The 27,423-nt window shown below is 41.3% G+C and overlaps 2 protein-coding genes across 5 annotated transcripts in view; one reads left to right on the forward strand and one right to left on the reverse strand.

Annotated features, from left to right (window-relative positions):
• Window positions 1-23,999, forward strand: part of tmem204 (transmembrane protein 204) — a 35,403-nt gene extending 11,404 nt beyond the window's left edge. Inside the window, exons 3-4 of one of the 3 annotated variants that reach the window (XM_043711521.1) lie at window positions 676-760; window positions 19,252-23,999. In XM_043711521.1, the coding sequence (XP_043567456.1) occupies window positions 676-760; window positions 19,252-19,453 (287 nt within the window). In that variant the 3' untranslated portion in view covers window positions 19,454-23,999. Of the gene's footprint in view, window positions 1-675; window positions 761-17,993; window positions 18,120-19,251 lie in introns of all 3 variants that reach the window. The other 2 variants (XM_043711520.1, XM_043711522.1) reach the window with 2 other exon arrangements.
• The window catches only part of ift140 (intraflagellar transport 140 homolog (Chlamydomonas)), a 137,511-nt gene that overhangs the window by 59,710 nt on the left and 50,378 nt on the right, over window positions 1-27,423 (reverse strand). For both annotated transcript variants that reach the window (XM_043711518.1, XM_043711517.1), the window contains exon 18: window positions 26,438-26,637. In XM_043711518.1, the coding sequence (XP_043567453.1) occupies window positions 26,438-26,637 (200 nt within the window). The remainder of the gene's footprint in view (window positions 1-26,437; window positions 26,638-27,423) is intronic.

A 27,423-nucleotide genomic window follows, 5' to 3' on the forward strand; every position in this document is an offset into this window, starting at 1 on the left:
AGTTCTGGAGCCTGCGGCCCATGAACAATCTTTGAATCACATATTCATTTGTCCAATTTTTTGCGCTCTTTGCCAATAAGCTTGCAGCTCAGGTAATAGTCCAGTGATTGTAATCATTGAGGCCCTGCATTTGATTTAATACCTAACTCCTCATACTCTCAATGGTGAACCCCTTTCCTCGTTTGTTCATGTTGTTGATACCTAAAGGACAATGGCAACAGGATACTCCCATTGAGAGTTCCTCTTCAACCATAAGCTGAACCCTGGCAGCAATCAGCCAACACAGATGTCTGGAGTCTCGCTCTTTGCTGCAAAGTACACTGTCAATCCCCTTATCCTCTATGACCAGTACGTTCCTTGCTGCTCCATCCACTTGAATGGCCTTCCTGAACAACCCGACAGTGGTCACTCTGCCTATCCACCTTGCAATACCCATTGTCATCCAAATAGGCTGAGAGAACCTCAAACATATAGGACAATTGCACTTCTGCCCTTAAGGTCTCCTTATATACCTCACTCAGTCACATCCTCCTGAAGGTGAGGCGAGGGTACTGATAGAGTTGTGTTTGGAATAAGACAATTATAATTAGCAAAGTAAGGTTAGTAAAGCATGATTGACCCTATACCAATGGCATAGTGAAAATTCTTGCTTGATTTTGTTTTACATGTACGAAGTAAAGATCAAACACCTGACGTATTGTGTACAGACTGGTCAGTCAATCTCCAATGGAAAGCAGCCAAAACTGCTAATTCCTGTAAGGTACACATGTTTACAGAGTGGGATACATGTGACAATCTAGAGAACAAGCATGTTAAAAATCTGCATTAGAACCGGAATGTCCCTTAGAACAGGAAACTTGACTTCGCTCTTGAAATGAAAGTTAAACAGCTCCTTTCCCACTCCATTATCTGCTTCCTTCCCCAGTGAGAAGGATTATGTGATGTTGTATCTTGAAGGATGTGAAATGAGGTTAAATAATCATCACTCATTCAACACAAAAACTAAAATAAACTTCAACGGTGTGTCATTTTTCACATTTTGTTTAGAGTGAAATTTAAGAAATTATGATGAATTTAATGCTCTCTTCAGTGCTGATAGAGGCCACATGGATATGAAGTTGGCTGAGTGACAGGAAACAAAGGGTAATGGTAAATGGTTATTTTCCAGACTGTAAGATGGTATAAAGTATGTTTTCCCAGTGATTGGTACTGGGATCACTGCTGAGGACACAATTTCAAAATTTGGAGATGACCCAAAATTTCCTGTAAACTTTTCTGCAAAAAACAGTATTTGGAACTGTGAAGAGGGCAATGATAGACTTCAAGAGCACACAGACAGTTGATGGAAATGAATGTGACATATGGTATGTAATGGAGTATTAAGTGAAATATTTTGGTCAAAAAAAGGAGTGCAGAAATAGAGATTCAGGGAATATACATGCACAATTCTGGACAATGGTAGAACACATTGTGAATATGGTTAAAAAGGCATTTGGGCTTCAGGGCTTTATAAATACTGGCAAATTATGACAAACCCTTATTAAACTTAGGTTGAGAGAAAAGCCTATGACAGCCTATGCTTTCTTAAAAGGCAATATGGAGTATGTGTGAAATATTGCGTCAAATTCTGAACACTGCACCTGAGGAAAGAGGTGAAAGCATATCAGCAAGTGTAAAAAAGGTTCCTGAGAATGGACAGAGGCATATGAGAATTCTGTTCTGAAGATATTTTGGAGAAGCTCGGGTTAATCTCAGAGAAGTTTGATAGGAAAGTTAGTAGAAATATTCAAAGGCATAATGGATTTGGGTAGAATACATAGGGAAAATTATTCCTTTTTTTATTCATGAAATGAAGGCATCATGGTTAAGCCAGCATTTATTGACCATCCCTAATTGCCCAGAGGGCAGTTAAAAGTCAACCACATTGATATGGATCTGGAGTCACAAGAGGGCCATACAAGGTAAAGTTGGCAGTTTCCTTCCCTAAAGGACATTAGTTAATCAGATAGGTTTTTCTGACAATCAACAATGGATTCATAGTTATCATTAGACTCTTGATTCCAGATTGACCATAATGGTGAAGGATCAAAGGACTCTTGTGTAAGAGTGATTAGCAATAAAAGTAGCAGTGACACAGGAAAAACATTTTATACAGCAAGTGATTAGGATTTAGAACCCACAGTGGCTTTAAAAAGACAATTTGAAAACAAAAATATTCAATAAAATGTGGGTGTCACTACCAAGACCAGCATTTATTTCCCATCCCTAATTGCCCTTGAACTGAATGGCTTGCTAGATCATTTCACAGCAGCTAAGTGCCCACACACTGCTCGGAGTCACGAGCCTGACCAGATAAGCATTGCAGATCTCCTTTCCGAAATGATATTAGTGAAGTGACGACAGCTTCATAGTCACTAGTGGATAAGTACCTGAGGAAACATATTGCAGAGCTACGTGGACAGAAGGGGTAGGATTAACTGAAAGAGAACTGGCATGGACATGAGGAGCTGAATTACCTAAAATTGTGCTGTAACCATTCAGAAGGCACTACTCAATTGAGTAGGCAACATGAATTTGTTTTTGACTAATGATTAGTTATAACTAATAAATAGAATTCACAAAATTTGACTTTGTTCAACCTGACAGCACTATTTTGCCATTTTGTTGGCTTTGTTGTTGTGACAAGTTCTGATTAGGTAAGCACAGTCTGACAATATGGTAATGTAAAGATTTGGGAATGTGTGCCATTCATATTTCTTGTCATTGGAGTTCATGCAAAGGGCCTGTGAAGGGAAATGACTTGCCTCAAATTAAAATTTTATTTTGGGCTTTGTGTGGAAGTTCTAATCCTGGTTTCCTGTTGTCACCTGATGAGTAATTGTTCCACCATGAAGCAATAAAGAATCAAGATGAATAAAAGGAGGAATGTAACCATAAAAATTCTAACTGGACCACAATACTCACACGATAGGAGGTAACAGGCAAAGAATAGTAGCACGGTTTTGATTAATCTGGAGAAATCAGAGTCAGAGGAAAGGAAAAAGAAAGAAAATAGCTACAATTGTTAGATTTTAACAAAAATGCACAGAATTCAAACATAGAGTCATAGAGATGTACAGCGCGGAAACGTTCCCTTTGGTCCAACCCGTCCATGCCGACCAGACATCCCAACCCAATCTAGTCCCACCAGCCAGCACCCGGCCCATATCCCTCCAAACCCTTCCTATTCATATACCCATCCAAATTTCTTTTAAATATTGCAATTGTACCAGCCTCCACCACTTCCTCTGGCAGCTCATTCCATACACGTACCACTCTCTGTGTGAAAACGTTGCCCCTCAGGTCTCTTCTATATCTTTCCCCTCTCCCTAAACTTATGCCCTCTTGTTTTGGACTCCCCGACGCCAGGGAAAAGACTTTATCTATTTAACCTATCCATACCCCTCATAATTTTGTAAACCTCTATAAGGTCACCCCTCAGCCTCCGACTCTCCATGGAAAACAGCCCCAGCCTGTTGAGCCTCTCCCTATAGCTCAAATCCTCCAACCCTGGCAACATCCTTGTAAATCTTTTCTGAACCCTTTCAAGTTTCACAACATCTTTCCGATAGGAAGGAGACCAGAATTGCACGCAATATTCCAACAGTGGCCTAACCAATGTCCTGTACAGCCTCAACATGACCTCACAACTTCTGTACTCAATACTCTGACCAATAAAAGAAAGCATACCCATCGCCTTCTTCACTATCCTATCTACCTGCGACTTTTAAGGAGCTATGAACCTGCACTCCAAGGTCTCTTTGTTCAGCAACACTCCCTAGGACCTTACCATTCAGTGTATACATCCTGCTAAGATTTGCTTTCCCAAAATGCAGCACCTTGCATTTATCTGAATTAAACTCCATCTGCCACGTCTCTGCCCATTGGCCCATCTGGTCAAGATCCTGTTGTAATCTGAGGTAACCCTCTTTGCTGTCCACTACACCTCCAATTTTGGTGTCATCTCCAAACATACTAACTGTACCTCTTATGCTCACATCCAAATCATTTATGTAAATGATAAAAAGTAGAGGACCCAGCACCGATCCTTGCGGCACTCCATTGGTCACAGCCCTCCAGTCTGAAAAACAACCCTCCACCACCACTGTCTTCTATCTTCAAGCCAGTTCTGTATACAAATGGCTAGTTCTCCCTGTATTCTGTGAGATCTAACCTTGCTAATCAGCCTCCAATGAGGAACCTTGTCAAACGCCTTACTGAAGTCCATATAGATTACATCTACCGCTCTGCCCTCATCAATCCTCTTTGTTACTTCTTCAAAAAACACAATCAAGTTTGTGAGACATGATTTCCCATGCACAAAGCCATGTTGAATATCCCTAATCTGTCCTTGCCTTTCCAGATACATGTACATCCTGTCCCTCAGGATTCCCTCCAACAACTTGCGCACCACTGATGTCAGGCTCACTGGTCTATAGTTCCCTGGCTTGTCCTTACCACCCTTCTTAAACAGAGCCACCACGTTAGCCTACGTCCAGTCTCCCAGCACCTCACCTGTGACTATCGATGATACAAATATCTCAACAAGAGGCCCAGCAATCACTTCTCTAGCTTGCCACAGAGTTCAAGTGTACATCTGATCAGGTCCTGGGGATTTATCCACCTTTATGCATTTCAAGATCCAGCACTTCCTCCTCTGTAATTTGGACATTGTGCAAGGTGTCACCATCTATTTCCCGACAGTCTATATCTTCCATATCCTTTTCTAAAGTAAATACTGATGCAAAATACTTGTTTAGTATCTCCCCCATTTTCTGCGGCTCCACACAAAGGCCGCCTTGTTGATCTTTGAGGGGCCCTATTCTCTCCCTAGTTACCCTTTTGTCCTTACTATATTTGTAAAAACCCTTTGGATTCTTCTTAATTCTATTTGCCAAAGCTATCTCATGTCCCCTTTTATCCCTCCTGATTTCACTCTTAAGTACATGCCTACTGCCTTTATACTCTAAGGTTTCACTCGATTTATCCTGTCTATACCTTACATATGCTTCCTTCTTTACTAAACCAAACCCTCAATTTCTTTAGTCATCCAGCATTCCATATACCTACCAGCCTTCCCTTTTACCCTAACAGGAATATACTTTCTCTGGATTCTCGTTATCTCATTTCTGAAGGCTTCCCATTTTACAGCCATACCTTTACCTGCAAACATCTGCCTCCAGTCAGCTTTTGAAAGTTCTTACCTAATACTGTCAAAATTGGCCCTTCTCCAATTTAGAGTTTCAACTTTTAGATCCGGTCTATCCTTTTCCATCACTATTTTAAATCTAATAGAATTATGGTCGCTGGCCCCAAAATGCTCCCCCACTGACACCTCAGTCACCTGCCCTGCCTTATTTCCCAAGAGTAGGTCAACGTTTGCACCTTCTCTAGTAAGTACATTCACATACTGAATCAGAACATTTTCTTGTACACACTTAACAAATTCCTCTCCATCGAACCCTTAACACTATGGCAGTCCCAGTCTATGTTTGGAAAGTTAAAATCCCCTACCGTAATCACCCTATTATTCTTCCAGATAGCTGAGATCTCCTTACAAATTTGTTTCTCAATTTCCCTCTGACTATTAGGGAGTCTATAATACAATCCCAATAAGGTAATCAACCCTTTCTTATTTCTCAGCTCCACCCAAATAACTTCTCTGGATGTATTTCCAGGAATATCCTCCCTCAGCACAGCTGTAATGCTATCCCTTATCAAAAATGCCACTCCCCCTCCTCTCTTGCCTCCCTTTCTATCCTTCCTGTAGCATTTGCATCCTGGAACATTAAGCTGCCAGTCCTGCCCATCCCTGAGCCATGTTTCTGTAATTCTATGATATCCCAATCCCATGTTCCTAACCATGCCCTGAGTTCATCTGTCTTCCCTGTTAGGCGCCTTGCATTGAAATAAATGCAGTTTAATTTATTAGTCCTACCTTGTCCCTGTCTGTCCTGACTGTTTGACTCACTTCTGTTCTCAACTGTACCAGTCTCAGATTGATTTCTTTCCTCACTATTTCCCTGGGTCCCACCCTCCCACTTTACTCGTTTAAATCCTCCCGAGCAGTTCTCGCAAATGTCCCTGTCAGTATATTAGTCTCCTTCCAATTTAGGTGCAATCCATCCTTCTTGTACAGGTCACTTCCAGTTCAGAAGAGATTCCAATGATCCAAAAATGTGAATCCTTCTTCCATACACCAGCTCCTCAGCCATGCATTCATCTGCTCTGTCCTTCTATTGCTGCCCTCACTAGCTCGTAGCACCGGGTGTAATCCAGCTATTACTACTCTCGAGGACCTCCTTTTTAAATTCCTGCCTAACTCTCTGTAATCTCCCTTCAAACTCTCAACCTTTTCCCTTCCTATGTCGTTGGTTCCATTGTGGACCTCTTGCTGGCTCCTTTCCCCCTTGAGAACATTCTGCACCCTCTCTGAGGCATCCTTGATCCTGGCACCAGGAAAGCAACACACCATTCTGCTTTTTCTCTGCTGGCCACAGAAACGTATGTCTGTACCTCGGTCTAGAGAATCCCCTAACACAATTGATCTCTTGGAACCCAACGTACTCTTTGTTGCATTAGAGCCAGTCTCAATGCCAGAAACTTGGCTGTTCGTGCTATGTTCCCCTGAGAATCCATCCCCCTCTACATTTTCCAAACAGCACACTTGTTTGAAATGGGTATGGGTACAAAAGACTCCTGCACAAGCTGCCTACCTCATTATCAGTGCATTTTGGATCTAATACTAAGTTAATATCTACAGCAATCAACTTCGAAACTATCTACTCATACCTTTGATCTACATGAAAATGAGTAATTGGTTGCAAAATTGCATAATACTGCATCTTCTGTCCATGGCACTACTAGCCAATGGAAGGGCAAACCAGGGCTGGAAGAGATCCCTGCTTTTACCTTCAAGCTTTCAGTCAGAAAGTATACAAGTGTCATTCCAATACGCTAAAGCTAAACGTGGTCTACATGGAGAGAAAATTATTCTCAGCATTCTAATATTTAGCCTGAGCTTCTGATGACCATGTAAAGCCTGAATGCTAAACTGGGAAAAGGAGATATCCTCCACTGTCTGGAAATATCTTCCACTGCCTGAAGACAGGTTCAATTGAGGCAGTCAGGAGGTAACTGGACAATTATTTGGATCGTAATGGTGTGCAGAGATATGGGGAATAGGCATTAGATAATAGAGCTGGTGCAGGCACGAGGGCTGAACGGTCTCCTCCTGCACCATGATAATTGTGATTCAGTGATAATGGAAGACCACGAGGACTCATCCTGGGGGTCAGTAACTGAATAGGATACTGATACATGCAAGAAAGAGTGTTCTGATTCTTGAGCCCCTACTACTCCCAGGGATGTCACAAAAGTTTGTAGTTCACCAAAGAATGTAATTTTCCCAATTTACGTGAATGGAATCAGGTTAATAGAAAACACCAATTGGATTCCTGTAGTTTACAGAAATTACTGTATATTACAAATAAGTCAGTTCTAGCCACACATAAACAAAACCATGAATGATCAACATATAATTCTCCTAGTTGAAACTCTAATCCCCTTTTAAAGACTCCTACACACACATTCAGACAAATGAACAAAAATAGTGTTATTGGAGGGAAGTATTTCAGTTACTGGTTAAAAGCAGCAGCTTACAACAATTATGGGAGGAAATAACTGGCTTTCTTCAGGCTTCAGTTACTTTTACTGCAGAAGGATAGTGACATTGAACCTGCGCCTTCAGTAAATCAGAGGCTTCTCTTGCTTTATCATAAACATCCAATAAACAGCCGAGCTGTTCACTTTGAAAGGATTCAGAAAACATTTACAATGATGTTGTCAGGGTTGAAGGGTTTGAGCCTATAGGAAGGGACTGATAGGTTAGTACTGTTTTCCCTGGAGTATCGGAGGCTGAATTCTACTGGAAGCTATGGGCGGCACAGTCTTTGTCTTCCTTCAGTAGCTCTAGCAGGGGTTTGTGATCTGTAACTATGACAAATTCCCATCCATAAAGGTACTGCTGGAACTTCCTCACACCAAAGATGACCGAAAACCTTTATCTGGTCACATTTGTGTTTGGTATCAGCCAAACTCTGGGAAGCAGACGCTATCGGGTGTTCCTCTCCTTCTGACCACCAAAAGGAGGCATCGCATGTCAGGACTACCTCTTGCTTCTGATCATAATGGGCCAATACCTTCCCTAAAGGGTACTTCTTGGCTATGTGACTATTTCCAAGGCTGACACTTTTTCAACAGCAGGTGTAAGGGTGCCAAGATGGAAGCCAGGTTATGTATAAATTTTCTGTAATAATTCACTCATTCAAGGAAAGACCTAAGCTTCAGCACAGACATGGGAACCAGGGCACCTTTGATCGGCTTCATTTTATCCTCCAACGAAGTTTTGATGACTCTGTAACCCAAGGATAATTGGTTCTGCTATAACGTGTGTTTCTTCAACACAAATTGGCTTTAATATGATTGAAGAATTTAGACTATTATTTGTGGAATGTGAACTTTCCTTACCTGTATTGGCTGTAATTTGATTCTGGTCCCATTAGTTTAAAGGGCGTGGATACTGTGTGATTTTCTTATAACACGAGATCGAACGAGGACAGAACTATTGCGTTATATCAGAACCAACAGCAGGTCACCTGGGGCGCCTGAACACATATTTTTCCATTCTAAGGCACCCGCCCACCTGGGAAAAAACATTTAAGCACTATGTCCCAAGTTCTCCAAGTGCTTTTTTTGGTCTCACCTGTTATGAGTATGTCATCCAGATAAATGGCAGCCCTTGAAAAATGTTCTCCATGGTCCGCTAGAAAAGCGCACAGGCTGATGATACTGCAAATGGCAGTCTTCTTTATTGGTATAAGCCCTTATGGGTATTAATTGTAGCGTATGTCTGGGACTCCTCATCTAGACGCAATTACAGGTAAGTGTGGCTCATGTCCAGCTTCGTAAAAGACAGCTCCCCTACTAACTTTGCATACAAGTCCTTTGTACAAGGGATCGGGTATTACTCCAGCTGTGAGTAGCATTTACCGTTTGCTTAAAACCAAGGCAAAGTGAGCCATCAAGCTTCACAACTGGTATAACAGGTGCTGCCAATTCTTGCAACTACACTGGTTTGAGGATCCTTTCGCTCTTCAGCCTCCCAATTTCTGCCGAAAGGCAAATGGCACCAGATGGGCCGCGAAAAATCTTGGAATTGCTTCCTGTCAACATGTAAAGTGGCTTTGGCCCCTTTGTTAATTCCAAGCCCTGCCTGAAGTGCTCCTAGGTATTTCCTTAGGACTTCACAGAGCCAATCACTTTGTAATTGAACAATGTTCAGCCAATCAAGGAGAATCTTTCTAAGCCAATTCTGTTCCAATAGGATTGGGCCCAAACTTTTAACTGCCATTGATGATAACTGCATCAACTGCTTCCCATAGGAGACTGGAACTGAAGTCACATCCTTAATCTGCAATGGTTCCCCAGCGTATGTTCTCAGTATGGCTGAGGTCATGCAGAAGCTGAAGGATTGGAGTCCCACGCAAATCTTGTTAAAGACAGATTCTGCAACTGTGCTGGTATCGACCTCCATGGTACCTTGAAAACCATTTAACCAACCATTCATTTTAAATGTTTCTGATTTGGATGTTGCTTAGCAGTTTAATTGCTCCAACCCACATATAGGGGGATTATCCAGGGTGTGCACTCTCCTGGGTTCTGGCCTATGAGCTTCCTTACTCAAGTCAGGCCTTGTAGGACTCCTTTGCTGTCTTGAATCCGCATACCAGCAGCAAATACAATGTCTTGCTGGCCCAGATCCTGAACAACTTTTTAGCCACTTGGCTGAGGCTCGGCTTTGTTATGGGATTCTGCTCTGGGCTGGCCTAGGGTCCCTCTGCTTAGGATATGCCCTGCGTGAGGTTCTGCTCTTGCCTACACTCAAGTGGTGCTCCCCAAATTCAGTCAGACAGGTGAGGGTATACACTTCCATTGGAATGCCCTGTACCTCCCATGCTTCACTTGCCGCATTTTCTAATGACAGAAGGGTCTGTTTCCATGCTGTACATCTCTATGACTCCATGACCTGTTTGAAGTCTAGATGGGCTTCAGCTAGTAGGCACTTCTACATGATTACGTTATTGATCCCACGCTCGTCACCACTGAAATAACTGCACAAAGGCCGGTATGCCATCACCAAATCACCCTTTACTTGTGCACAGTACACTGTTTGTGGCCAGTCAGCTTGGAGTCAGTCCTCTGTACTGAGGACATTCTAAATTTCCTGTTTATAATTTTCAAAACTTTATCAAACTGTGTAAAATACAATCAAACGGTTAACAATGAAAAATAAGCAGCAGTTTACAGGAAATAGCAATTTACAGAGGAAAGGGACAGCAAGGCTAAACCCCAAACCCCACTGTTTAACCAGTTTGCAGGGAAATGAGGATGAACCTCAAATCCCACCTTATCTCACTAAAAAGGAAACAGTAGATGCAAACACATACAAAACAGTTCGATCAACTAAACAATAAAACAGTACATATATCACAGAGACACCTGCAATCCAGCAGAACACCCGCCCCACCTTTTGATCACAAAGTAGCCCGTCTCTTCCGGCTCTCGGTCGGCCCCATGCCCCTTCTGGCTATTTCCTGTTTATATATTTTTTAAAAAGTGATCCAGCTCCATTACAGCCAGCTCTCAGAGTGAACAGACCCTCTAATGCTCATTGTCATAGAGTCATAGTCAAAAAGATGTACAGCATGGAAACAGACCCTTCAGTCCAACTCATCCATGCCAACCAGATATATCAACCCAATCTACTCCAACCTGCCAGCACCTGGCACATATCCCTCCAAGCTCTTCCTATTCATATACCCATCCAGATGCCTTTTAAATATTGCAATTGTACTAGCCTCCACCACTTCCTCTGGCAGTCCATTCCACACACGTGTGAAAACGTTGCCTCTTAGGTCTCTTCTATATCTTTCCCCTCTCACCCTAAACCTATGCCCTTTTGTTCTGGATCCCCGACCCCAGGGAAAAGACCTTGTCTATTTATCCTATCCATGTCCCTCATGATTTTGTAAACCTCTATAAGGTCACCCCTCAGCCTCCGACACTACAGAGAAGACATCCCCAGCCTGTTCAGCCCCTCCCTATAGCTCAAATCGTCCAACCCTGGCAACATCCTTGTAAATCTTTTCTGAACCCTTTCAAGTTTCACGACATCTTTCCGATAGGAAGGAGACCAGAACTGCATGCAATATTCCAACAGAGGCCTAACCAATGTCCTGTACAGCCGCAACATGACCTCACAACTCCTGGTACTCAATACTCTGACCAATAAAAGAAAGCATACCAAATGCCTTCTTCACTATCCTATCTACCTGCAACTCCACTTTCAAGGAGCTAGGAACTCGCACTCCAAGGTCTCTTTGTTCAGCAACACTCCCTAGGACCTTACCATTCAGTGTATAAGTCCTGCTAAAATTTGCTTTCCCAAAATGCAGCACCTTCCATTTATCGAAAATAAACTCCATCTGCCACCTCTCAGCCCTGGCCCAACTGATCGAGATCCCGTTGTAATTGGAGGTAACCCTCTTCGCTGTCCACTATACCTCCAATTTTGGTGTCATCTGCAAACCTACTAACTACACCTCCAACATCCAAATCATTTATATAAATGACGAAAAGAAGTAGACCTAGCACCGATCCTTGTGGCACTCCACTGGTCACAAAATTCCAGTCTAAAAAACAACCCTCCACCATCTCCCTCTGTCTTCTACCTTTGAGCCAGTTCAGTATCCACATGTGTAGTTTTCCCTGTAGTCCATGAGATCTAATCTTGCTAACAGTCTCCCGTGGGGAAACCTTGTCGATTGCCTTACTGAAGTCCAAATAGGTCACATTTAACAATCTGCCCTCATCAATCCTCTTAGTTAATTCTTCAAAAAATTCAATCAAGTTTGTGAGACAGGACTTTCCAAGCATAAAGCCATGTTGACTATCACTAATCAGTCCTTGCCTTTCCAAGTGCATGTACATCCTGTCCCTCAGGATTCCCTCCAACAACCTGCCCACCACTGATGTCAGACTCACTGGTCTATAGTTCTCTGGCTTGTCCTTACCACCCTTCTTCAACAGCGCACATAAGCCAACTTCCAGTCTTCCCGCACCTCACCTGTGACTATCAATGATACAAATATTTCAGTAAGAGGTCCAGCAAATCACTTCCCTAGCTTCCCACAGAGTCCTAGGGTACACCTGTTCAGGTCCTGGGGATTTATCCACCTTTATGCATTTCAAGACATCCAGCACTTCCTCCTCTGTAATATGGACATTTTTCAAGACGTCACCATCTATTTCCTTACATTCTGTATCTTCCATGTCCTTTTCCACAGTAAATACTGATGCAAAATACTCATTTAGTATCTCCCCATTTTCTGTGGCTCCACACAAAGGTCGCCTTGCTGATCTTTGAGGGGCCCTATTTTCTCCCTAGTTATCCTTTTGTTCTTAATGTATTTGTAAAATATTCTCCTTAACCCTATTTGCCAAAGTTATTTCATGTCCCCTTTTTGCCCTCCTGATTTCCATCTTAAGTATGCTTCTATTGCCTTTGTACTCTTCTGAGGATTCACTTGATCTATCCTGTCTATAACCTGACATATGCTTCCTTCTTTTTCTTAACCAAACCCTCAATTTATTTTGTCATTCAGCATTCCCTATACCTACCATCCTCCCCTTTCACCCTAACAGGAATATACTTTCTCTCGTTATGTCATTTCTGAAGGCTTCCCATCTTCCAGCTGTCCCTTTACCTGCGAACATCTGCCCCCAATCAGCTTTAGAAAGTTCTTGCCTCAGACCATCAAAATCTTCTTCCAATTTAGAACTTCAACTTTTCGATCTGGTCTATCGTTTTCCATCACTATTTTAAATCTAATAGAATTGTGGTCGCTGGCCCCAAAGTGCTCTCCCACTGACACCTCGTCACCTGCCCTGCCTCATTGCCCTAGACTAAGTCAAGTTTTGCATCTTCTCTAGTTGGTACATGCACACACTGAAACAGAAAATTTTCTTGAACACACTTAACAAATTCCTCTCCATCTAAACCTTTAACACTATGCAGTCCCAGTCTATGTTTGGAAAGTTAAAATCCCCTACCTTAACCACCCTATTATTCTTACAGATAACTGAAATCTCCTTACAAATTTATTTCTCTATAACTCTCTGACTTTTAGTGGGTCTATAATACAATCCCAGTAAGGTGATCACACCTTTCTTATTTCTCAGCTCCACCCAAATAACTTCCCTGGATGTATTTCCAGGAATATCCTCCCTCAGTACAGCAATAATGCTATCCCTTAACAAAAACGCCACTCCCTCTCCTCTCTTGCCCCCCTTTCTATCCTTCCTGTAGCATTTGTATCCTGGAACATAAACTGCCAGTCCTATCCATCCCTGAGCCATGTTTCTGTAATTGCTATGATATCCCAGTCACATGTTCCTAGCTATGCCCTGAGTTCATCTGCCTTTTCTGTTAGGCCTCTTGCATTGAAATAAATGCAGTTTAATTTATCAGTCCTTTGCTTTGTCCCTGCCTGTCCTGACCGTTTGATTCGCTTCTGTTCTCAACTGTACCAGTCTCAGATTGATCTCTTTCCTCACTATCTCCCGGGCCCCCTTCACCTCCTTACTAGTTTAAATCCTTCTGAGCAGCTTTAGCAAATCTCCCTGCCAGTATATTAGTCCCCTTCCAATCTGTCTTGTACAGGTCATTTCTGCCCCAAAAGAGCTTCCAATGATTCAAAAATGTGAATCTTTCTCCCATACACCAGCTCCTCAGCCATGCATTCATTTGCTCTATCCTCCTACTCCTGTCCTTACTAGCTCGTAGCACCGGGAGTAATCCAGATATCACTACTCTCAAAGACCTCCTTTTTAAATTCCTGCCCAACACTTTGCAATCTCCCTTCAGAATCTCAACCTTTTCCCTTCCTATGTTGTTGGTTCCGATGTGGACAATGACCTCTTGCTGGCCCCTCTCTCCCCTTGAGAACATTCTGCACCCTCTCTGAGACATCCTTGATCCTTGCACTTGGGAAGCAACACACCATTCTGATTTTTCACTGCTGGCCACTCAAACGTCTATCTGTACCTCGGACTAGAGAGTCCCCTAACACAACTGATCTCTTGGAACCAGACATACCCCTCATTGCATTAGAGCCAGTCTCAATACCAGAAACTTGGCTGTTCGTGCTACGTTCCCCTGAGAATCCATCATCCTCTACATTTTCCAAAACAGTATACTTGTTTGAAATGGGGATAGCCACAGAAGACTCTTGCACTAACTGCCTATGTCTCTTACTTTCCTGGAGTTAACCCATCTATGTGACTGTATCTATAACTTTTCCCCTTTCCTATAACTGCCATCCATCACATCCCCTTGCTCTTGTAAATTCTTCATTACCTCTTACTGTGTCTCCAACTGACCCACTTGCTCTGATAGGATTCGCAACCAACGGCATATATGGCAGATATAATCCTCAGTAACCCGTAAACTCTCCTTAAACCCCCACACCGGACAAGAAGAGCATATCACTCTATTAAAGGCCATTTTTGCTCCTTCACAATCTACAGACCCCGAAAATAGCATCGTCTTATTCCTCTACAAAATACTGCTCCAGGTTAAATTAATACTTATGGCTTATATTTTAAGTTTAATCAAGAGACATATCTCAATAAAACATATAATCAAGAAAGAACCCACTCTACTCACTACTGCAGACTTATTGTAAGGCCACGCTTAAATATTCACTTCTGTTTCTGTACTGTAACCTCTCCCTAACAGGTTCCTCCAAGATTAGTTGTGAATTTCACTGTTCGTTAATTTTCCCAGATGCACTCCGATGTCCAGCAATACATGAGTTCAAACAGCAAAGGCAGCAACTGCGCAAGTTCACTGCTCTGTCAGTTTCTCTCTCTCTCTCTCCCCCTCTCCCCCCTGCACTGATCTCACCATGTGCTTCCTTTGTCTATTCCTCTCCCTTTTAAAACTGCTGTTGTTTTGACCTTTTTTCCCTCCAAAGTTCCAAAACAATGCAACAGCATATAAAACAGTAACTGCTGCTCCTGGAATTCAAAGAACCCTATTTATATTTTGGTTTTTATTTCCCCAGCACCCATGTTGTGTGTGCAGACATGACAGAGTGAAAAATAACAAGTGCATAAATCTTTATTCATTTTCCACCACCAAGAAGAAAGGAATCACTGAAGTGGCCAGTGACAAGAGTGCCCTTCTAATCAATGGGCAATGCTACATGGTCAAAAAGTGAAAGGGGAGGTCAGGGACTACATCAAAATAGGAGAAATAAAGTACTCCACACCCTGCGGTGCCCAGCTCTCTCTGAAAACCTGGAAGGTGTTGAAAGACACCGCATGCTCCTTCTCCAAGGACACCCAGACACGAACGTAACCATGGAAGAGGGGCAGGCAATTGGCCATAACGACCCCCTCCCTGGCCCGTTGCCTGGATCTGTTTATGGCCAATTTGGCCAGGCCCAGGAGCAGGCCCATGAGGAGGTCCTCTGAGCTGCCCTCCCTCCTCCGCACCGGGTGTCTAAAGATCAGGAACATGGGGCTGAAGTGCAACCAAAAGTAGAGCAGAAGGTTTTTCAGAAAACTAAAAAAGGAGTGCAAACACCCACACCCAAGAAATACATGGTCAACGGATTCCACATCAGCACCAGAACAAGCAGTTGAGCTGGGAATCTGTGAACCACCACAATCTGCGGTTGCAGGGGACTGCTGCGTGCAATATCCTCCAGCCCAGATCCCCAAGAGAAAGGGGGAAGGACTCCTGTGTAGAGAGCCTTCCACTGGGGATCTCCACCGCCTGGTGGCAAATGGGCACAACAAGGCGTGTCTGGGCCATGGTTGATGGAAAAGAGGTGGACGGTGTACAGCAGCAGTCGATACAAGGTCCGCTGTTTTACGTCCTTGAAGGGGACAAAACTAAAATTCTGGATGTGGCTCAGATTGTAAGACACGGGCTCCTGCGGCCAAGGTGAAATTCCGTCCAGACATATTTTCTGTTTATACTGGTCAGCCAAGGCTTTCCTGTGACCCAGGTTAACAACCTGAATCAAGGACCTCATAGTCAACAAGCTCTATCTGGTTCCAGTCACTATACCTATCTTTGTTTTGCATGTGAATTATTTTGTCTCAGGTAGTCATTGATTTAAATTAAAAGATGATGTGTCTTCTGACAGACTCCAACAAATACATTATGCCAGTCAAACAAAGACACATTTAAGCATATTTTGTTTTCTGCCAGCTAGCTAATCATCTATCCATGTTAATATGTTACTCCTGACATGATCAGCTTTTATTTTCTTTAATAACCCAAAACATGGCATCTTATCAAATACCTTCTGCAGATCTACGCCTGTAGGCTCCCCTTTATCCACAGCACATGATACTTTTCAGATCAAAAAGATTAGTTGAAAATTTTTCTCCTTTCATGAAACTGTGCTGATTTTTCCTGATTGTTTGACTTATTTTGACTAACTCAGTTAACTTGTCTATTGTTTTCTGTTTTGTACCTCCCTTTCTTCTTATATAGAGGGGTCATGTTACTTTCCACTCAAAAGGAACCTTCCCTGTATCTAAAATATTTTGGAAAATTAACAATTGCAACTCCTAGCTCATTTCCAGCTCCTCTAATAGCTTAGCATAAGTGCATCTGAACCTGGAGACCTGTCAGCTGCAGTTTCATCAGTTTTCTTAGTATTACTTCCCTGTCATTGTAATTAACTGCTCTTCTCTCCCTTCCACCTCCTGACTACAGTTCTCACTGAATATTTTTGCAAAGTCTATCATAAAGACAACAACAAGATATTTGTTCATTTCAAAAGCCATTTTCTTATTATCCACTATTAACTCCCCATTTCTACTCACCACAAGACCAACAGTCACTTTATTTATTTGTTTTCTTTTTAAACACCTGTACACACTGTTGTTATCGGTTTTACATTTTTAGATAGTCTCCTCTGATGCATTAAGTTCTTCCTCCTGATTAGCCTTTTAGTTAGTCTCTGCAATTCTTTATACTCTGTCCAATCATCTGACCTTTCATTCTTCATTGCAGTTAATGCTTTTTCCTTAAATGTGATGCTTTCCTTAGGTTCTCCAGTTAACCACAGATGATGGGTCCTCCCTTTAGAATGTTTTATTGTAGTATGAATATACTTATCCCTGAATACTCCAAAGCGATTCCTTCAAATGTCTACTATTGCATCTCTATTGTTCTATTTCCCCATTCTAGTATGGTAGTTCACTTCAACTACCTCAGTTTTCATACTCACAGTGTTACCCTTATGCAAGTTTAAAATGCAGGTCATTTATTAATCCTGTCACATTACATAATATCATCTCTAATGTTCAATGTTCTCTGGTCAATTCTGCTCAAAGAAACTTCCTCAAAAATATTCTGTGAGCTCCTTATCCGGAATACTACTGCCAATCTGATTTTTCTAGTTCGTACAGAGAATGGGTAGAAGGTAGCATAGCAGTAACTTCAACAGTCTAGTAAGCCAGAACCCCAGGGTGATGTTCTCGGGATTTAGGTTTGAACACTACAATGGCAGAATGTGAAATTTTCAATTCGAGAAAATCTGGAATAAAGTGCTGGCCTAATGGCGACCTATAATCAATTGTTATAAAAATCCACTTGGTTCACCAATATCCATGGTTATTTCTTAAAAAGAAACAAATTCTGCAGAAACTAGTCAGGTCTGACAGCATCAGCAAAGACAGAAACAGTTAATGTTTTGAATCCAAAGTTCCAAAGAAGAATCTTTGGACACAAAACACTAACTCTGTTTCTTTCTGCACAAATGCTGCCTGACCTGCTGTGTTTCTTCTGCATTTTCTACTTTTTTCAGATTTCCAGCATCTGCAGTATTTTGTTCTTAAAGGACGATTGCTGTCCCTTTACTACAAGCACCTAAAATTTCTCCTCGCATGCATCATCCTGCATCATGATTACGATTGGGGATCCTGTCGATCAAGTGAGTTCTTTCCCTACTGTTCCTCATCTCCACTCACACCAATCCTACATCATAATCTCTTGAACCTAGGTCATCTCTAACTATTGCAGAAACTTCAGCCTTGCTTAACATTGCTGCTCCTCCACTTTTACCTCTCTTCCTATTCCTCTTGAAAGTTATATATCCCTCAATATTCAAGATCCAATCCTTAGATTGTAGCCACATCTTCATAATGGTTATCAGATCATTTTTTTTTGTTCAATATGCACGATCAATTTATTTATTTGGTTATGAATGTCAAGTGCATTCAGAAGAAAAATTGCAGATTGGTCTTTTGCTATCTTTGCAGATCATTGTATGTAGATCTTTGGTGCATTCTTAGATTTTTCACTCTGTCCCACCTGCCATTCTCTGATCCTGATTTCCCATATTACCATTTTCCACTCATATATTGTTTTCACTCTTTCAATATATTCTATCTTTCCAAATTTACTCCCTTGCCCTTACTATTTAGTTTAAAGCTCTCTATACTTCCCTACTAATGCAGTTCACAAGAACATTAGTTCAGCATGTTTCAGGTGTAGAGGGGTGACCTTATAGAGGTTTATAAAATCACGAGGGGCATGGATAAGGTCGTTTTGCCAAGATGGGGGTGTCCAAAACTAGGGGGCACAGGTTTAACGTGAGAGGGGAAAAACTTACAAGGGACCTAAGGGGCAACTTTTTCCACAGAGGATGATGTGTATGGAATGAGCTGCCAGAGGAAGTGGTGAAGACTGGTACAATTACAACATTTAAAAGGCATCTGGATGGGTTTAGAGGGAAATGGGCCAAATGCTGGCAAATGGGATTAGATACATTTAGGATATCTAGTCCACATGGACAAGTTGGACCGAAGGGTCTCTTTCCATGCTGTATGACTCTTGTCCTGTGGGTCTCCTTACCTGCATCATTCAGTCACACCCTCCTGTCCTTATCCTGACCCTATCCAAAGTGTGTGAGTGCTTCTAGGTACAAAGAATCCAGGTGACTTTCATTCTCCTAGTCATTACAGTGTCTGCAGTTCAGCTTCCAATTTAGAGACAGTAGAGTGTGATTGATGGCATTTTGGTTTTGGATAAGCATGCTCATTTTTTGTTGTTGTTACCATTAGGTTTTGTGTTGGTGATTGGACTGGTGACGTTCTACCGAATTGGCCCTTATACTCATCTCTCTTGGTCATGCTACCTGGACATTGGAGCTTGTCTCTTCTCAACACTTGCAGCAGCTATGTTAATCTGGAACATATTACACCGGCGGGAGGACTGCATGACACCCCGTGTTATTGTTATTCGTCACTCAAGACCCCGTTTTGAAAATGACTATGTGGAGTCACCCTGCTGAAATGAAATTGATAACAGGAAAGGAGACTATTTGCACGTGTTTGAGAATTGCAGAATCCCTGTTTGTTCATGAACTAACTAAATGTCTGCCCAACAGTCAAAATATAGGGAAGGTTGGATGAGGTAGATGCACCGCTGGGGAAGGAGAAAGCAAGGGTTGGAATTTGAAAACATTAACAATTTTGATTTGGGTCACCAGTACAATTTCCAAGGAACTATGCAAATCATGAATTAAATATATCAGAATATTAGAGCATAGTATAAACACAGGAGAACTAAATGAGCACTGGGGGGGTTTGAGGAATCAAATGTGCCAATGTGCCTCATATATCTGAGGGGGCTCCACTAGATTCAAAGGCATTTCCTGTGATCCAACTACAAATGGCTTAAGATGTTGACTTGTTGACAAATTGGTGGTAAGATGCAGTGTCAAGGACACTGAGTAACTTGGTGATGAGGGTTTGTCACTTCTTGGCCAGGTCATTAGGTTGAGCAACATTGTGAAATAGAAAGAATTCTCTTACTCCTCTCCACCACCACTAAGTTCAAGCACCTGCTCCCAAGTGTCAGGACTTTACTGTGGATAATCAGGTATCAAGATTGATAAATATTTAAAGGATTAGTACTCAACAATTGAACAATCTAGGCTTTAATTTAAATCAGCTAACTAGATAGGACACAATATATGTATTTTATAGCATTAGAATGATGAGAGTCACTTGTTATTTGCTTCTGACATTAATGACCTCAGAACGTAATCAGACTGATTCATCAGGAGTAGGTCATTCTGCCTGTCAAGCCTGCCCCATCATTAAATACAATCATGGCTTGATCATTTTGATGCCTTCTACCCACACAATCCCAAAACTATTGATTCCATTGGTAATCAGAAATGTATTAATCAATCAATCTCTACTTTAAACAGACTGAAATTTCACAGCCCTCTGGCTTACAGAATTCTAGAAATTCACAAACCTTTGAATAAAAAGAGTTTCCCCTCATTTCGGTCCTAAATTGCCCTCTTCCTTGTTTTTAAATGGCGCCTCCTAGTTCTAGACTCCACAGCCAGGAGAAGCATCTTATCTGGATCTGTTCTGTATTTCCCTTTAAGTATTTTGTAGGTTTCAAGGAGATCACCTTTTATTCATCAAGTATCTTGAGAATAAAGCAGTGTTTGCCCAATCTCTCTCCATAAGACAGTCTCATCATCCTGGGACCAAGTCTGGTGATTCTTTATTACAGTCTCTCTTTGGCAATAATATCATTCCCAAGGTAATAGGACCTCAGTTGGCTGGACTGCAGGTTGCAATGCAGACTGATGTCAACAGCATGCGTTCAACTCCTGCACTGGTGAGGTTGCCATGAAGGACCTTCCTTATCAAACTCTCCCCTCACCTAAGGTATGGTGACTACCATCAGTTGTCTTTCTCTAAAGAGAGAGCAGCCCTATGGTGTAGTAGGCCTATGGTGACTTTACTTTGAGGTTCTAGCAATTTTTCCCTACTACTGATGTTAAGCTAATAAGTCCTGGTACCTTGTTTTCCCTCTTGCTCCCTTCTTAAAGAATGGGATGATGTTTGCTAGCTTCCAATTTACAGGAGTCATTCCAGTATTTGAATTCTGGAATGCACAGGCAAACCTACAGATCAGAAGATTCAATAAATTAAAGTTAAATTTTAACAGCAATATTGAACATGAAGGGCTATCCTATAAACATAAGTGGAATTCACAGCAGTTGGGTGGAGTTAAAATGAAGGTGGACTTAATCTGTGGGCATTTTTAAGAAAACACTTCTGTAATTCAGTATTTTCAGTTGCTTTTTCAAAAAGTGCACTATAATTATAAAACATTAAAATAAAAGGCAAGAGCACTGCTTGAGTTGGAAACTCATCCTTGCCGTCAGTTCTACTTCCCTTGGGTTGACACTTTACCATGGCTACCTTCACATGCAATCAATGTTTCTGCACCATATTGGACTGGGTTTTCCAGGGATGGGGGACATATCACTGGACATGTTAATTTTGGTGAGGTGTTTTGTATCTGCCTTAGTGAGACATTTATTATGGCTCTTTTGCACCCTTGGCACAAGTTGATCTTTAATTCAGGTTTTGTGTAGGGAAATGGGGCAGGATATCTAGCCACTAAAATAGGACAGACAAGTCACAATCAGGATCTTCTGGCTACCTACTGTTGTGCTGAATGAAGGCTTCCTGCTCGTCCCTGAAGGCAAAAGATTTAACAGCCAATGGGATGCCTCTCTCCAGCCCATCAATCAGAAAGGTGGGTGGGGGACAAGTGCTGTAGTTTTTGAATGCACCACATGCAAAGCTGGAGAGAAGTGAGACAGGAGCATCCTTCACACTTTGATTCCATGAGAACAGTTAGTCTGAACCACTCCTGTCTGTGTCTTTGGGAAAGTTCCATTAATTCCAGGGGAACTTAAAAGGGTGTGAGTTCAATGTCACAGATGTCCTCGATCTTAGTGATTGGGAAACACATGTTTCTTTGAGCTTATTTCAGGAAAATCAGACCCATTAATCTCAATAAATGTGATCATAAAACATGGACTGAGAAAGCAATGTGGAATATAATTTTACTCTTTCAGTTCTGTGTTGTTTTAAATATTGGAAGCACTATCAGTAGAAGTGTTGCTCTATTTCATGCCTGTGAAATCTGAAATCATTGGTTTGCTAGTGAACCTAGAATTCACATTCACATTATTGCCAATCTGCTGAATAAACTACACTCTACAGTAAGAAAAATAAATCACATCAACCAGATAAATTCCATGTGTGTAATAATGTTCATTAACAACTTCAAGTTGAGATAGTCACTATTTGTACCAGACCTGTTAGTTCTAGTACTTTTCAAATATTACATTTCAAAAGTGGTCTACCGCCACATACAGATTAAAAACAATATTTGTAAATATAATTTGGGGATTTTTGAACAATTTGAGTGAAAAGAGTTTGAAGGTTTAACAAAATAACATCCATTATGTCTTATACTTAACAACACTTCCACAGTATGCCACTCAACTCAGCTGACTGAACAGTGAACACTGATCAAATTCATACTAAGGAATGGTAGGTTTGAGGTTTCAGCTTCAGCTGAGTGTTCAACACACAACATACAGGTGTTAGCCATTTAGTTACTAAGGTATTAAGCAACACCTTCAAAAAAGTAGTATAGGAATGAAAATTCAACACAGGTTTCACCAAACGGACTGTTTTCAGATGCAGCAAAACTGCTTAAGATTAACCAAAACACTTGAAAATATCTCAACATTCAGTTTTAGCTGGGTTGTTCTAATCCCTAAACTAGTAACATTTAATTTATTTTTGTAATGTTCCACTTTGCTGTTGTTTCTTAGTTCCATATTTTGCAGTGTGGAAAAAAAACCTTTAATTTGTCAGTTGAAGGCACTCACATTGTTACAAACATTCTCTCACACAAAGCAACACACAATATTATGATGACATCCTCTCAAGTACCAAATACCAATCATTAGTGAAGTTGGTAGTGATCCACTTTCCATAAACACTTGAGAGAGTTTCAGGATTTTGACCCAGCAATTATAAATTTGAAACATCATCAAGTCAGAATGGTGTGCGATTTGTAGGGATAATTATCCAGCCACCACAGTGAGTTGCGCTACAAATCACATACCATTCTAACTTGACTATGTTTCAACTTCACAATTGCTGGGTCAAAATCCTGAAACTTGTCCTAACTTGGATGCAGCTGTTTAGACAAAGTTGATTACCACCACCACCACCTTCTCAAAAACAATTAAGAATGGTCAATAATTACTGGCCTAGATGGAGACTTTTGCATCTCATAAATGGATGTAAAACCAAAACATTAATATGGAGCATCAATATTACCACAACTACTACATGCAAATAGGAGGCACCATCCCAGTTACATATCATCATATACTCACCTAGTTCCTTTTCTCCATGAAACAAATCCAACTGAGTCATATTTACGTATACAGTTAAGATGTAAACTCTTCCGCGTACAGTATTTGCGCACTCTAAAGCTATATCTGATCAACACAAATCAAAATCAGCATCTACTCAGTGCTGTATTCCGAAACGGTTGCTCTTACTGTTTTGCTATGTTAACTAAAAACCTAAATATACGTAGCTAAACTGTAGAACAGGGGAAAGACAGTAGAGGTCAGTTGGTTCTTGGGAACTACATTTAAATCTATTATGAAGATAATTGCATGTACTGGATAATAAATGATATAGCTGAAAGAATAAAATTGTAAGTAGATCTGTCACACAAACTCTTGCTATTTCACAGCATTATATGCTGATTTTTTCTCAAATGCAGTTACAGTGGGTTTTTATGTAATTCTGGTACAAAACAGCTCTTACTGAACTATTTAAGAAAGCAGAACACTTTGGTTGTCACTGCTGGAACACATGAGTTTCTCCTGTACATTTAATTTAAAGCCCAAATATTTCCTTAAATAAAATTTATATGATCAAGATAATTCTGTGTTTGCATTTTTCTGGATTGCATTTTCTTCTACAGCTGTCAGATATTTTGAATAATTTGATCAGTTTAATAAACAGTAAAGAGGTTTGGCAGAACTAGCCAAAATTCAAATCAAGATAGAGATTTAGATTAGATTAGATTGTTGTGGTTCTGTTCGCCGAGCTCGGAATTTGTGTTGCAAACGTTTCGTCCCCAATATACCGACCACAGCAACGGACAGCTGGAACTGACAACCAGAAGCGGCAGATTCAAACCATGACAAATGCTGGAGGAAAGATCATAGAAGCGCTTCACAGGAGGCTCCCAAGCACTGAGGATGTCACCTAGACAGGGGACGAAACGTCTGCAACACAAATTCCCAGCTCGGCGAACAGAACCACAACAACGAGCACCCGAGCTACAAATCTTCTCACAAACTTTGAATTAGATTAGATTACTTACAGTGTGGAAACAGGCCCTTCAGCCCAACAAGTCCACACTGACCTGCCAAAGCGCAACTCACCCAGACCCATTCCCCTACATTTACCCCTTCACCTAACACTACGGACAATTTAGCATGGCCAATTCACCTTACCTTCACATTTTAGGACTGTGGGAGGAAACCGGAGTACCCAGTGGAAACCCATGCAGACACGGGGAGAATGTGCAAACTCCACACAGTCAGTCGCCTGAGGTGGGAATTGAACCCAGGTCTCTGGTGCTGTGAGGCAGCAGTGCTAACCACTGTGCCACCGTGCTGCCCAGAGGTAGCCAACTATATCACCCCCAATGTCCATTCTTCCCATTAATGAAGATGAATTATTACAACAGGATCTTGATCAGATGGGTCAATGGGTTGAGAAGTGGCAGATGAAGTTTAATTCATATAAGTGCGAGGTGCTGCATTTTGGGAAAGCAAATCTTAGCAGGACTTATACACTTAATGGTAAGGTCCTAGGGAGTGTTGCTAGACAAAGAGAACTTGGAGTGCAGGTTCATAGCTCCTTAAAATGGAGTCGCAGGTAGACAGGATAGTGAAGAAGGCATTTGGTATGCTTTCCTTTATTGGTCAGAGTATGGAGTACAGGAGTTGGGAGGTCATGTTGTGGCTGTACAGGTCATTGGTTAGGCCACTGTTTGGAATATTGCATGCAATCCTGGTCTCCTTCCTATCGGAACGATATGGTGAAACTTGAAAGGGTTCAGAAAAGATTTACAAGGACGTTGCCAGGGTTGGAGGATTTGAGCTATAAGGAGAGGCTGAATAGGCTGAGGCTGTTTTCCCTGAGCGTCGGAGGCTGAGGGGTGACCTTATAGAGGTTTACAAAATTATGAGGGGCATGGATAGGATAAATAGACAAAGTCTTTTCCCTGAGGTCGGGGAATTCAGAACTAGAGGGCATAGGTTTAGGGTGAGAGGGGAAAGATATAAAAGAGACCTATGGGGCAATTTTTTCACAGAGGGTGGTACGTGTATGGAATGAGCTACCAGAGGAAGTGGTGGAGGCTGGTACAATTGCAACATTTAAAAGGCATTTGGATGGGTATATGAATAGGAAGGGTTTAGAGGGATATGGGCCGGGTGCTGGCTGGTGGGACTAGATTAGGTTGGGATATCTGGCCGGCATGGACAGATCGGACCGAAGGGTCTGTTTCCATTCTGTACATCTCTATGACTCTATCTTAGGCCATTTTGCTCCATTAAAAGTGCCTAAAATGCAAGCTGTTGTTATTGGAAGGCATTTTATGAGCAATTATCATTTCATAGGATTACATACCAGAAACAGGCCCTTCAGCACAACCAGTCCATGTCACTGCTTATGCTCCATTTGTGTCTCCTCCCTTCTTTTTTCATCCGAATCTACCTCCCTCATATGCTTCTCTGGCTTTCCCTTAACACATTATTATTTGTTTCAATCATTCCGTATGATAATAAATTCCACATTCTTACCGGTCCTTGGGTGAAGAAGCTTCTCGTGAATTCCCTATTTGACTTCTTTGTGACTATGGTCTATAAAAATGCTTTTAAAACTTTATAGACATCATCGAGTCATTTGGATCAAAACATAAACAGTACGTAAACCTATACTTTCAAATGAATTTCAGACACATACTATGATGAACTGCAATATATATTCCGTATTGTTCCAGAATACTATTAAATACACGCATCTGTTCTGAACCATTACAGTTAAGTAGTGATTGATCAACGGAATCAAAAGAAAAGCATCCAAAGTAGCAGATGAATAAATTGCTGTCTTGCATTATAATATTCTCAAAATTCTGATTCATCAGTTCAGAATGGCCTTGTCTTAAAAATAAACAGGCTATGAATTTGACCATACCAAATATCCTTCAATATTCTAAACACTACAGTCCAATAAAGCAAACATCATAATGTGCCGTGTAACAGTCATAGAAACTGATCATGAATTCTTTTTAATGAAAGGAGAGAAATTGGCTCACCTCTTGATGAGTTTAATTGATTTAAAAGCCTCATCCATGTCTCCTATTGTCAAATAAAAGCTGAAATTTAGCATGGCATCACGTGTCGTCTTGTCACAGTCCTCCAGCCCAATAAAGTCTCGCAGGGGCCTCTTGGCCACCATTTGTGGATTCGTAGGAGAACTTAGCTTTGATTCAGTTTCATTCATGGTCTCCCCTGACTAGAATTAAATTTAAAGAGATATTAGTGAGACAAACAATTCTATTTCATTTCCCAATTCATTTCCTGAATATACTGACTCATGCTGTGATACAATTCCACAGAGACTAGTACATCTATGTTGTATCCTTTAAAAGGTCATTTGCATTGCATGAATTTCACATTCCAAGTACCAGCTGACTGATTAATAATTGACAGGTGCCAAAACAGCCTGGGGATTGAAGACCCATCTTCTTGAGCTGTATGACTCAACACTGTGCCTGATATGTGGACATTTCAGATTTCAGGAACAAACCTAATACATCAGGAACATTCAACAGATCTTCAAAAAAATTTGGATAAACTAATAAAAAGGCTGGAAATACATTAGATATACAGCACAAAAACAGGTCATATGGCACAAGCAGCCCATGCTGATGAATAGAACGCATTCATTCTTCAGAGAAGCAGCAGAAATGTTAGGTTGGCTTTCAGAGACCTATAGTGAAGCCTTAATCAGCAGTGGCATGCAATTCAAGCAAGCAGGGCGTTATTCAGTTGTACATTGATCTGGTATAAAATGCCAATTCACTCGAAACTCCAAAAGGTAAACATTAGTATATCAGTTTCTCTCACAACATGATAACTTGAACATTTAAAATATATGTTTATAAACTATATCAGGATAGAAAGCACAATCTCCTTGCTGAGAGTTACAATATATTTGACAAAGGGTCAGTTAGACTCAAAACGTCTGCTCTTTCCTCTCCTTACAGATGCTGCCAAACCTGCTGAGATTTTCCAGCAT

This window comes from Chiloscyllium plagiosum, chromosome 21 (assembly GCF_004010195.1).
Source record: "Chiloscyllium plagiosum isolate BGI_BamShark_2017 chromosome 21, ASM401019v2, whole genome shotgun sequence".
Classification (NCBI taxonomy): Eukaryota; Metazoa; Chordata; class Chondrichthyes; order Orectolobiformes; family Hemiscylliidae; genus Chiloscyllium; species Chiloscyllium plagiosum.